The 12,149-nt window shown below is 41.6% G+C and overlaps 1 protein-coding gene across 5 annotated transcripts in view; it reads left to right on the top strand.

The window, feature by feature from the left end:
• Positions 1-12,149, top strand: part of FMNL2 (formin like 2) — a 280,386-nt gene extending 268,237 nt beyond the window's left edge. For 2 of the 5 annotated variants that reach the window (XM_054699725.1, XM_037523333.2), the window contains exons 23-26: positions 430-531; positions 2,687-2,785; positions 4,264-4,387; positions 10,083-12,149. In XM_054699725.1, the coding sequence (XP_054555700.1) occupies positions 430-531; positions 2,687-2,785; positions 4,264-4,387; positions 10,083-10,192 (435 nt within the window). In that variant the 3' untranslated portion in view covers positions 10,193-12,149. The other 3 variants (XM_054699727.1, XM_054699726.1, XM_054699728.1) reach the window with 3 other exon arrangements.

The following is a 12,149-nucleotide window of genomic DNA, read 5'->3' on the forward strand; positions in this document are numbered from 1 at the left end:
CCTCCTCCAGTGGCCGGGGAGCAGCCAGGGATCGAACCGGCGCTGCAGAGGCTGCGGGCAGCTTCGCAACCCACCGCTCAACCGCTGCTCCACCAGGGAGGCCCCTGGAGTCTAAAGCTATTTAAGATCCCTTTTGACCTTACTGGTTTGAAAGAATTCTGTCACTACCCTAGGAAGCTCTTGAAGGGCGAGTGTGTACCTGTGTCTGTGTGGGAGTGACAGGAGGTCCCTGCAGTGCCACTGCATTCTTCTGATTGCCTCTGAGCACCGGGAGAGAGCATGGAGGCTGCAGAGTTGAGGGGAGGGGAGGAGGACCAAGGTGTGAGAGCTGCTGTGTTATCACTGCTGCTTTGCTGCAGCTCTTCCCCCAGAGCCTCAAGTTCAAGTGCTGAAACTAATGAAATTCAAGAGAAATATGCTTCCTCACAGGACGCCTTTGATGATGTTGTGAAGTATTTTGGAGAAAACCCCAAGACGACACCGCCCTCTGTCTTCTTTCCTGTCTTTGTCCGCTTTGTGAAAGCCTACAAGGTAAACGGGAGCGTTATATCCTTGGTGCCTTCCTTGACGTTTCTCATGTGTGCCTTCCTCGAGCCACTCTGCAGAGGCCTCCCCGTTCCCTTGGGCAGTGCGGTCAGTATCTGACCTTGCCAAGTCCCTTAGCTCATGACGCTCCCATCTCCACTGGGCCACCTTGGGGACTCAGCGCCAGGACCTTCCCCTTGAGGAAGTGAGATGCTCAAAGACAGATGCTGCCCCCCTGACTGCCTTGGCAGGCGGGTGGACTTAGGAAATCCAGGCCTCCCAAGGGATTGTTGAACCTGTAAAAGGAGTGAACCCTGCCAGTGACTCCCTGGGATGTCACCGAGGTCAGGCCGAGCCTGCTTATATTAGTCCTGGTCCAGGGCTGCAGGTTGTTTGGATCAACATTTCTCCAGTGTGGGCTCAAGATGGTGCTGGTAAGGAAGGTTGCCCTCTTTCCTCATCTGTCCAGTTATGGCTCTGCCTTTATAGGAGAGACTCTGATGTTCTCTAGGGCCCCAGTCTAGAAAAAGCATGTCACTCAAAGAGGCATGTGTCAGAAGAATTTGCCCCATCGGAGAGAATGAAGAGGGAGTTGGGGGAGAGGGATGGGTTTTAGTACACTTAGGAGACATTGCAATCTGTATCCTCCAGGCTTATCTACTAGAAATATTGATAATGTTGGAGGAACGTGGCCGGAGGGGGATATGGTGGGTCGTTTACATTTTTGAGAAACATTAATATTTGGTTACTTGTCCTGCGCCCCTGGAGGCTGGTGCTGTGGAGAACCATCCTTGGGTCTTGTACTGAAACTCAGAAGGTGGTGTAGCCATTTCACTCAGTATGATTCAGTGTAACAGTGATATCGTACGCTGTTTGCACAAGGAAAGTGTCCTTAGCTGTGAGGATGAACACAAACACGGCACAAGGCTGTGTGCAGCACACTGGGCGCTGTGGCGACAGAAGGTCTCTGGTCCCCAGCTGCACTCCGGGGCTCCTTGACTGGCAGTGCTTGTGTGCTGAAGAGATGACCCCGTGGTGTTTAAGTCTAAAGTCTAAAGAGAAAATACATGCTGTTTTTGAATTGTGTAATATAAGCTGGAAAGTGTCTCTGATTGGTGTCCACTCAGAGCACCACTTCAGCCGGGGTGCGCACAAGCAGAGGAGAGAGTGGAGGCCCTGGGTGATCTGTGGAGTGCCACCAGTCACACCTGTCAGTGTGTCCCTTCCATGTTGTCATTTCTCCCCATGGTCCTATTAGCTGGCTCTGTGAGGCGCTTGTCAGACAGGGTTGTTTTCCTTGTGACCCACAGAGATGCCAGCTGAAATTGACCTACGGACTTTGTGGGCAGATGTTTGGGTTTTAGGAGTCACCCCTCCTTTTTCTCCTCCAGTATGAACCAAATGAAAACTTGAGACAAAAGCAACAGATGAGAATGTGGACTTTGTAACTGATAAAGACCGGCTATGAGGATATATATATGGTGTATATATATATCAGTGAGTTTACACTTCAGCCCTTAATTAGATAGGTGGCTTGTCAGTTCACAGCTAGACTATTACAAGTCCCTTTAGGGAGGCTGACTTCCAAAGGGAGATGCCCAAAAGGCTGAGCTGTTCAGCTTCTCCAAAATTCATTAGACTAATGAGGATACTGCCTCCCTTGGGAAGGAATGATCTGTGGGGAGAAAGTCCAAGAGTATCTCTCTTGTGAGGCCCTTGAAGAACACTAGGAAAGAGAATGGAGGTTTTCCTTGAACAATGGGCAAAGGGAGAGAACTGTGAGATCCTACTTTTCGGAGTTGGTCATTAGAAAGACAAATTCTGGAAACAAAACAAATATGCATGAAAATCACTGAGCATAGCTGCTGGAAGTATTGGTCCTATCATCTCTGTGGGACTGAAATGCAGTTTGACTTGGAAGAGGATCACCAAAAAAAAAAAAGGACTTAAAAAGTACATTTCAACTACTGTAGTCTTGAGAAATGTGGTAAGGGCAGACAGTCAAATCCCAAGTCAGAGTTAAATACAGACATGAAGTACACATGCTTTCCATTATTCTAAGTCCTGGTGCAACAGGGAATCTCTTAGAGTGACTTTGAAGCAACTTGACTGCTGTCATTTAATACTGACAAAATCTTTTGATTCTTTTGGTTTTATCTAGCAAGCAGAAGAGGAAAATGAGCTGAGGAAAAAGCAGGAACAAGCTCTCATGGAAAAACTCCTGGAGCAGGAAGCACTGATGGAGCAACAGGATCCAAAGGTGAGAAGTGCCAGCCATGCTCCTGGGGTGGCCCTCTTGTGAGGGGAGGCCATGATGGCTCCTCAGAGACATTCAGGGTGAATAGGCAAAAAGCCAGATTTGCACAGAGCCCTACCATTTCCTTCCAGCACTTGGAAACTTGGCAAATGGAAATGTGTTCATTCATTACTTTGTTCAGCATCCAGTTAAATGAGGCTAAGCGTATATTTGTGTAGCATTTCCAGGTTTATAGTGATATGGAGCTTAAGTCTTAGTTATGTGTAAACAGAGACCCCCATACCAGGGTCACCTGGTAATTGGAGGTGTCCCAAGAAGGCTTAAAGGGGACACCATTGGTGCTGGCCTTGATAGCCAGAGGTTTCGCTGGGATCAAGAGTGGCATTTCCAAATCAAAACCACAATGAGATACCACCTTACATCAGTGAGAATGGCACATATTAAAAAAAAAAACAACAAACAAACTGGCAACAATGAATGCTGGCAAGGATGTAGAGAAAAATGAACTCCCCTACATAGCTAGTGGGAGTGCAAACTGGCCCAATCACTGTGGGAAGCTGTGTGGAATGGAGCAACCATATGACCCAGCCATTCCACTCCCAGGAATCTACCCAAAGGACACAAAAACATTAATTCAAATGGAAACCTGCGCACCTATGTTTACTGCAGCACTATTTACAACAGGTAAGATACAGAAACAACCAAAGGGCCCCCAAATAGAGGAGTGGGTCAAGAAGATGTGGTACATATACACAATGGAATACCATTCTGCAATCCAAAAAGATAAACTCATGCCACTTGCAGCAACATGGAGCTGGAAGGGATCATGCTCAGTGAAATAAGCCAGGAGGAGAAAGGAAAGTACCGAATGTTTTTACTTATAGGAGGAATATAGGGGAACTAGATAAGGGATCAGGGGGAAAAAGACAAAACTAGCAGGCAACTATAAATCAGACACGTTCAGCAGGGGAGGGCTGGGTGAGGGGTTAAACGGGTGGGAAGAGCACAAGAGACTGTGGTGATGGTTCACGGGTGACTTGGTGGCGGGAATTCTACAGGGACTACACCTGCGAGGAGAAATCAAACATTGTACAAAAATGAACAGTATGTAAAATATATATAAATAAATACTAAAAAAAATTTAAAAGTGGCATTTCAGGGAGGGAAACATCATAAGGGAAAGAACATAAAGGCTGCCAGGTGATTCATGATGATCCTTTGTGCCACAGTTTAAGTGGATGCCTCTTGTCATAGGATCCAGCCTTGCCATTGCTGCCAGCTGGAGTTTTGTGTGTTCTTCAAATTGTTTTCTTCCTAGAAGCTTCCTGAACTTTTCTCTGTTTAAGCAGAATGTTGAGAGGGCACTCTGTGTTTCTGGCTGAGACTGCTTATCAGCAACATAATGCTCACACAGGTTTTGGATTTCTCAGACCTCCATAGGGTGCTGGTCCCATCAATCTCTGCATTTTTCTTTCTTCTAGTCTCCTTCCCACAAATCAAAGAGGCAGCAGCAAGAGTTAATTGCAGAATTAAGAAGGCGACAAGTTAAAGATAACAGACATGTATACGAAGGAAAAGATGGTGCCATTGAAGATATTATCACAGGTAAAAGATATTTCCTCATTGTGGTCGATGGAGAATGACAGGCCTGGCCCATTCTGGACTATTTGCAGATTTGGAGATTATAAACACTGCAGTTGATTTAACTCAGATCTAGTGTTACACAGAGACTCTATGCTAGTGTTTGAAGTTTATTTACTATATACTGTCTCTCAAAGAACTGAAACATTCTCTCTCTGAAAAATCCTTACTTCGTCATATCATTGGATTTCATCAGAGCTTTTTCTCCTGATGGTTTTCCATTGTCTTCAGTTTGTAACCTCATTCCAGTTTCTTCCTTTTGGCTACTCCTAATCACCTGCCTTATTAATTAAAACTCTGGACAAGACCCATTCAGGGGTATATTCTAATAATCACAGACAATGAAGATTTTCCCAGCATGCTACTTAAAATCCTCTTTACTCACGCAAAGTGACTGCAGACAATGGGAAATCAGGAACTGGTGTTTGCATTCAGATGAGCCAACAAACTCCTAACCAAGGTTTGGGAAATAGTTGTTATGTCAACTTGGAATGGTGCCTACCCCAGCTTGGTTTTTGTGTGATTGAGTTCTAGCTTAATACTTTCTGCTTGAACCAATTCTCCAGAGTTTCTGCATTCCCTCTTATAGATTAGGACAATAATTTAGGCTACTGTCTTGTGGCAGTAAGTGACTTCCCTTTCATGTCTGTTGCATTTCAATACTGTTTGTTAGCTTCCCTGGTACTTAAGTTTTTATTGTGGGAAATTTTTAAATGTGCAAAAAACAGAATAGTATAATGAGTTTCCATGTACCATTACCCATCAAAACTTGCAACTCACGGCCAATTTTGTTACCTGTCTGCTTCTACCTACTCCCCATTCCCCAACCCTTGGGATTATTTTGAAAAAAATCCAAGACATACAGTTTCATCTGGAAATATTTCAGTATGTGTCTTCAAAAAATAAGAACGCTTTAATAAAACAAACCTACCCACACTACCATTGTCACACACCTCAAAAACTAACAATTCCTTCATATGAAATATTCAGTTATTATTTACATTTCCCCAATTGTCCTAATTTTTAAAAGATCTGATTCTTAGACTTTTGATTTATTTCTTGCCAATAGCTTATCAGCATTATAAAGAGGGATCCCAAACTGTGAAAGCCACGTTTTTTTTTCCCCACAAGCTCAGACCCAGAGATCTAAGTAAATCATTAAAAAGGAAGTCAGTAAAAGTTGCTTGCACAGAGTGAAGCAGGGTAGGTTCTCAGTGGATCTGTAAATGGCTGATGAAAATGCCCATCTTGGGTCTCAGTGCTATCAAGTTGTCTCCAGCCACTGCGGCACGAGTTCAGTCCCCAGCCAGAGAGCTAACCCACAGGGTGCAGCAGTCCTCTCCTCTCTTGCTCACTGCACCCCTCAGCAGTGTATCTCAGTAGATCTGCCTGTTCTGCCCACTCTGGTGAATGTTCTCACCCCCCGCACTTCTGGCTTACCCCCCAGTTCTTGTGTACATACATAAATAAATCTTCTAAAAAAAAGCCCATCTCTACATACCATGCACATGTGCCTGCTGGTATCTCAAGGTCTATGGTGCAGTGGCTTGCACCCTGATGGCACCCTGATTAAAGCCCCTGCCATTTAGACTCTCTCTTTGGCTCCCTCACATGGAGGGAGCAGCTCTGCTCTGAGCAAGGCCAAGACCAGATCGTCTGAGTAAACAACTCTCAGCCTCAGTGCCACAAGATTAGCTTATAGGTAGAGAAACATCCCACCTTGCACATGATTAACTGAAACTTCCTTTTTCATCAGTCTCTTCTCCATCTCAGCAACACCTGGCTTATAAAATGAGCAAAACACAGTTTCTATATGCTGACCTAATTATTAATCTACCAGCAGAAGTGAATGAATATCTAGTTATGAAGCGAGCAGTTTTTATTCTCTTTGGAATATTTTCCACTTTCTACCCTACCATCTTGCCCTAGATGGATTAACAACTCTTGTAGACTTTAGGTTCTCTCTTTCCCCTTTCCTGCTTACCTCCCTTCCCCTCTTCCTCAGATTTGATTAACAGAGCACTAACCATATACTAATGCAGTAAATCTTGGCTTTTTACTTTGTTCTGTTTGTCTTGTTTGGCTGTCATTTTCGATGCAGTGCTGAAGACTGTGCCCTTTACTGCTCGCACCGCCAAGCGTGGCTCTCGATTTTTCTGCGAACCTGTTCTCACTGAGGAATACCATTACTAAACTATTACTCTTTCTCACCTGATGCTCTTAAAAGGTTGCTGGAGATTTTTTGATCTCTTATGTCCCTCTGTATGTCTGTGAGGACCACCCAATGTGATAGCATGAAATTGCCCTCTTTGTTGTGTTGTATTTTTTGTTGCCTTCACACTGCATGGTTTTACATTTCATTCATTACTGCTACTTTCAGTGTGTCTGTGAATCCATGTGCTAGCAGTGCTCTGGGTATGTGTGAGTCGAATTAATAGACTTGCAGAAATTTTCAGAAAAATAATATATATAAACACTTCTTTGAGAATAGAACTGGGACCAGGTAGGTTGCTTACAAGATTTTTGGGCTAATATCTTTGAACACAGAACGATAATTATTAATAACAACTACTACACGTAACATTTATGCACACTTACTGTGTTTTTGTAGTCCTACAGATATAAAACTAATCTTCCTTCAGAATGCAGTTAATATGCTTTGATAGTGAATGAGTTGCCACGCAAGTGCTCAGGAATGCACAGTGCTCTAAAGTTGCAGAATGATTTTCAGAAGGAACTGTGGACTGTGCACAGCAGCTATAAATTGGGTCTTTCTTAACTGACTTCCATAGCATCGTCCGTGGTGTGATGGGACTCCTGGCATAAGCTTTACACAGAGAGTCCTTTTGACCGAGAAACCTGTGTAAGCCAATATGGGCAACTTCTAGCTTTATACTCAGCTCATTCCTCTGGGTTTCATGCCTACATTCAGCTATCAGGAGTTCCAGATTGCGAGGCAGAAAGTGAAAACTAAGTCTTTAGTGTTCCCCATGGTCATAGCCCATTCATGCTTCTTTGCTGGTGCCTCTGTTCCATGTCAAACCTAGGGGTTTTCTTCTGTGATGAGATCATATCTGGACATGCTCCTTTGGTCAGGATGGTGGCAACAGAAAAAGCAATAGCATATAACTATGATGGGAAAATGCCACTGTTCTTAGAATTTAAAAAAAAAAAAAGGAATGATCAAATTGTCACAAGTAACTGCCTGAGTTTAGTTCTTGATGGCAAGGTAAGGAGCAAAGTTCTCTACAGTTGGTTGGAAAAGAAAAGGGAAGGACATACTCTACTTAAGAAATAGCCATTGTTTGACTCCCATTTTAAGGTTGACATGGAATTGGGTACATTTTTGTTTTGTGGCATTATTTTTTTATGAATTGCATTTGTTATGTATATCCTGTCTCTGAAGAGTTCAAAGGATGTGGTGTGTTGTTGCCTGCTCTGCAGTTACTTACCCGTCAGTGCTTATTAACAAGGCTAGGAACTGTCATCTACTTGGCTTATGTTTACTGTCAGTTTTGCTGCTGGACTCTCTGTTGTTCTGGAGCCAAACTTCAAAGCAGCTTGGATCTGGGTGGTCAGGGCACTGGGTGGGAAGACCCTCTTATCCTTCCCTTGTTTTATCTAACACCTCTTACAGTAATGGCCTCCCACTCTCTTCCTCTGTTGGCTAACATGCCCGGGAATGTTAAGCACTAAGTTAAATTGCTTTCCATTTTCATCCCATTTTTGCTTAACCATCATTTTGTGTTTTTTTGTTTTTTTTTCTGTTTAGCCTTAAAGAAGAATAATATCACTAAATTTCCAAATGTTCACTCGAGGGTAAGGATTTCTTCTAGCACACCGGTGGTGGAGGATACACAGAGCTGGCAAGCATCACTTTTTACTTAGCTTCCTCCTCTTTCTGTATGCAGATCAATGGTTTCAATCTATGGCTGAGGGTAATACTGGTGAGAGTCTGACCAGGGAGCAGTCTTTGAACCTCACATTCCACTGATGTGAGACTGAGTCTTGTGTTGGCCTCTTTCTGGCCAGCTTTCATGTCCTCAAGTGTGATGGCTTGGGCAAAGATATTTGATGATGGACTTGTTTTGGGTGCTAGACTGCCCTTTTTTTACCCCTTTCTTAGTCCTCAAGTTATTCAGTTAACCCCATTTTTATCTGAAAAAATTGTAAACAGATCACAGGGAACATCCTTTGAGGGGCTAGGATCTTTAGAAGTACTTACTCAGAGGACTCAGGACTGAAAGGGTTGCAGGTGACTGTATATCTTTGGCCCAAAGTGGAATTCTGACCTTTCATTACCATTCTGGGTCAAGCAGCAGAGGCTCCAGAGGATAATGGCATGCAAAACTATTCTTTGCTTGAATTTACGAAGAGTAGGGCAAGACCATAAATTCCAGTGAGTCAGGAGTTTATGAGATTGTGCTGAAACTGAAAGCATAGGTCTCAGTACTTAGCTTCACCTTGGTTTTTGACAGATAAGAATGGGGGCCCAGTATTGTTAAATCTTAGAGTTTTCAAAGATTAGTCAGAATACCTGCTTTTTGAAATGTTTGTTGCCTATTGAATTATCAGGAGACTGTATTGAGAAATATAAGCCAGAGGCCAAACTTCCTGTGGGTCAGGTATGGCTCATCAACACCATTTTTAATCTACTGATTGAAATGTTTCAGTCTAATTTAATTCTGTTGTGTTTCCCTTTATAAAGGCAGAATGTTTCCTAACAGAAGCCAACAGTACTGAGTTAATTAAAGGGAAATACATACTATTTAAGTATGAAGTCTGCTTCCCCCCGCACCCCACCCCGCACCATGCTCTGACTCCATCGAAAGTAGGCGATGCATTACTCATCAAGAAAGCATGCCTTCACACTCAGAATGCTTACATAAAATTCCCCTGGTTCATTCCATTTTATCCCACTAGAGCAATGCCTACTTGAAGTGATGGGCAGATTCATTCATTCAACAGGTCATACTTTTTTAATGTTTGATATCTTGCTATGCATTCACAGTGCAAATTGGAGAATGCAGGAACATTCATGACATACCCTTTAATGAAAAACAAAGTTATTACAATGTAGGGGAAAGTGTTTAGAAATTACTTTTACTTAGCAATTATTTTTATTTTGAGGTTTAGCATTATGTTTCTAATTCACTGAAAAAGATGACTTCAGCTAACATTGATGGAATAAAAATGGAACCAGTGTTTACAAGCTAAACTTGAGGTTCCTTCCTTGATTAAAACTTAAAGCCAAAGATAGAGCAGACCAGTTAGTTTTTTTGGTTTTGCAATTTAAAATTCATTGCAATTATTGATCAGGTTTCCAGAAAGGAAAGGAATAACTAAGCCATAGCTATTTCCAATTGGGGAACTTCTCAAAATAAGACATAAGCTAGAGTTTCTGGCCAGTGAATATCCTTTCTTATATATTTTTCTGTAAGCCCCAGAAACCCACCAGTATTACGTCTTGTTTTGTTTGACTGTAACTATTAAGGGCAAAGTACATGTCTTTGGCTCAAATACTCAATTAATTTAAACGGCCCAATTAGCTGATTCTTCTCCACAAGCTGCTTTGATTGGCTGCCAGCTGGCCTTTGTCTTGCTTAGACACATAATATTAAAGCTTGCAATTTGCTCACTGGTGCTCTCCTCTTTACAGATCTTAGAAACCAACCATACAGACGAGCCGATGCGGTGAGGAGAAGTGTCAGGCGGCGCTTTGATGATCAGAACTTGCGTTCTGTCAATGGTGCCGAAATAACCATGTGAACCCAAGACCTGCCTGTATGAAGAGGGTGTTCGTGAATGAAACTGTCCACATAAACTTTATGTGCTACCATTTAACTGCAGCCTTGAACATAGATAAAATATTCAAAGGGCTCAGATTTAGCAAACACATAGGAATTTAAAAATGATGGGCTCTCCTTTCAACCTTTGTTAACAAGTGCCTAAAAGTGGAAGTACCTGCTCAGATTAATCAAAGCAATAGGATTTGATTTGATTAGGTATCTTTTTACACCAGTATGTTATTCAATTTTTTAACCAAAATGTAAATTTCATATTCCATTCATTACTTGCCATTGTGAACGTCCCATGATGCCCACCCTCATTTCTTGGTAAGTTGTAAATAACATGGGTGCATCTGCTGTTGGCTTTCTTTGCTGAAATGTCTTAACTGATTAATTTTGGGTTTCAGCCATATATATCAAGGTAGTATCTTTAAGGGCTTGCAACATGGAAGGAAAAAATTACACGATAAACTTCCTTTGTCAATAACCAAGCCCCCAGCAAAGTCCAAACAGGATGCAATTGCAGTGGCAAGAAGTCACTCAAGTCTGTCTTGTATCACATTCTGCTACTTCTCGGGTAGGGTATGATGCCCTGTGAGACATTCACAGTAACAATGCAAGGATATGATGGCATACAACTGTGTAAGACTTATTTGCAGTACTGTGTTCTTCAGCTAGAGGCAGCTTTAAAAAATAATGCAAATGTATTTATTAATTAGCACTAAAATTAACATCTCAGTAATCAGTACTAGGATTTCTGAGGACCATTATGGGTCAGTTCTGAGAATAGAAACTGGTGCCTTGCTAGCCAGGGAGAAGTTCACTTGCTCTATCAAGCATTCAAGATTATTTCTGCTAGCACAGTAGTGTTAGTTACCTGGCCTTATTCTCCTCTGACAATCGCAGGGTTCTTGCCTCCTCCCCGCTTATTTTTTCCTTTTGTAAATCGGCATTCAAAGCTAAGAAGTTCACGTATTTCCCAGTTTACTTCGTGGGAATTGCAATTAAATTGATGAAGTTTTGGAGTTAAGCTTAAATGGTATGTAATGGAACTAAATGGCCAACTAAGCCATTGTAATTTTTCCTTCATCTCTGGCAGGGCACTTGATCCATTCCAAAGTCAAAAACTGGACTGAAGCTAATTTGTACTTTTCATAACACATTCTGCTTCTGGCTTATCTTCTCGGTACATTACATCAATATGTTAATTGTAAAGTTTTATTGTATAGTATTTAACCACTGAATTTCTTTTATGTTGTGCTTATGTGAACTCCTTGGTGAAGGTCCCATTTTCCTTGGATAATGTGTAGTTATATGAGCTCTTTTTAAATGTACAGATATTTTGCTATAAAATTGGTGCAGTTTTTTATGGTTTTTACACTTCTCCTTAATTCCTACCTAAGTCTCTGGGTAATATTGTAAATATTGTTTAAAAATGCATCAGCCTATGCTATACAATCTGAATGTTATTTTAACTTATAGTTTTTTTTTTTTTAATATATATTTAACTACAAGGGCAGTTTAGGGATCAGTTACATTTCACTTTAGCATACTTATTTACAGAAATACTTTAAAACTGCCACCTGTGAGCACATTTTCATAAATGTGTCCTTTAAAAAAGAACATGCCAAGATTTTGTCTTTCTGTTGACTGTTCATTTTGATGAAGAAATAAATTTGACCATGATACAACACAAATGGTTGGTCCTTTACTATAAGCAGCTGCTTTCCAAAGCTCATTATTATTGAGCATATTAAAATAATTGCCTATTTATTAATCTACAAATAGACAATAATGTTGGCATGTTCTTTTCTGTTTGTCTATTAATGGTCCTGCTTCTTAGCAATATTAGAAATGTTTTATAAAAGCAGTTCATGTTACTTTTCTGGTCTTTTCATGGCATATGAGCAAATAAACTATTTACTACCCTCCTGTAA

Source organism: Talpa occidentalis, unplaced genomic scaffold (assembly GCF_014898055.3).
Source record: "Talpa occidentalis isolate TD23 unplaced genomic scaffold, MPIMG_talOcc4v2.1 talOcc4.3, whole genome shotgun sequence".
Taxonomy (NCBI): domain Eukaryota; kingdom Metazoa; phylum Chordata; class Mammalia; order Eulipotyphla; family Talpidae; genus Talpa; species Talpa occidentalis.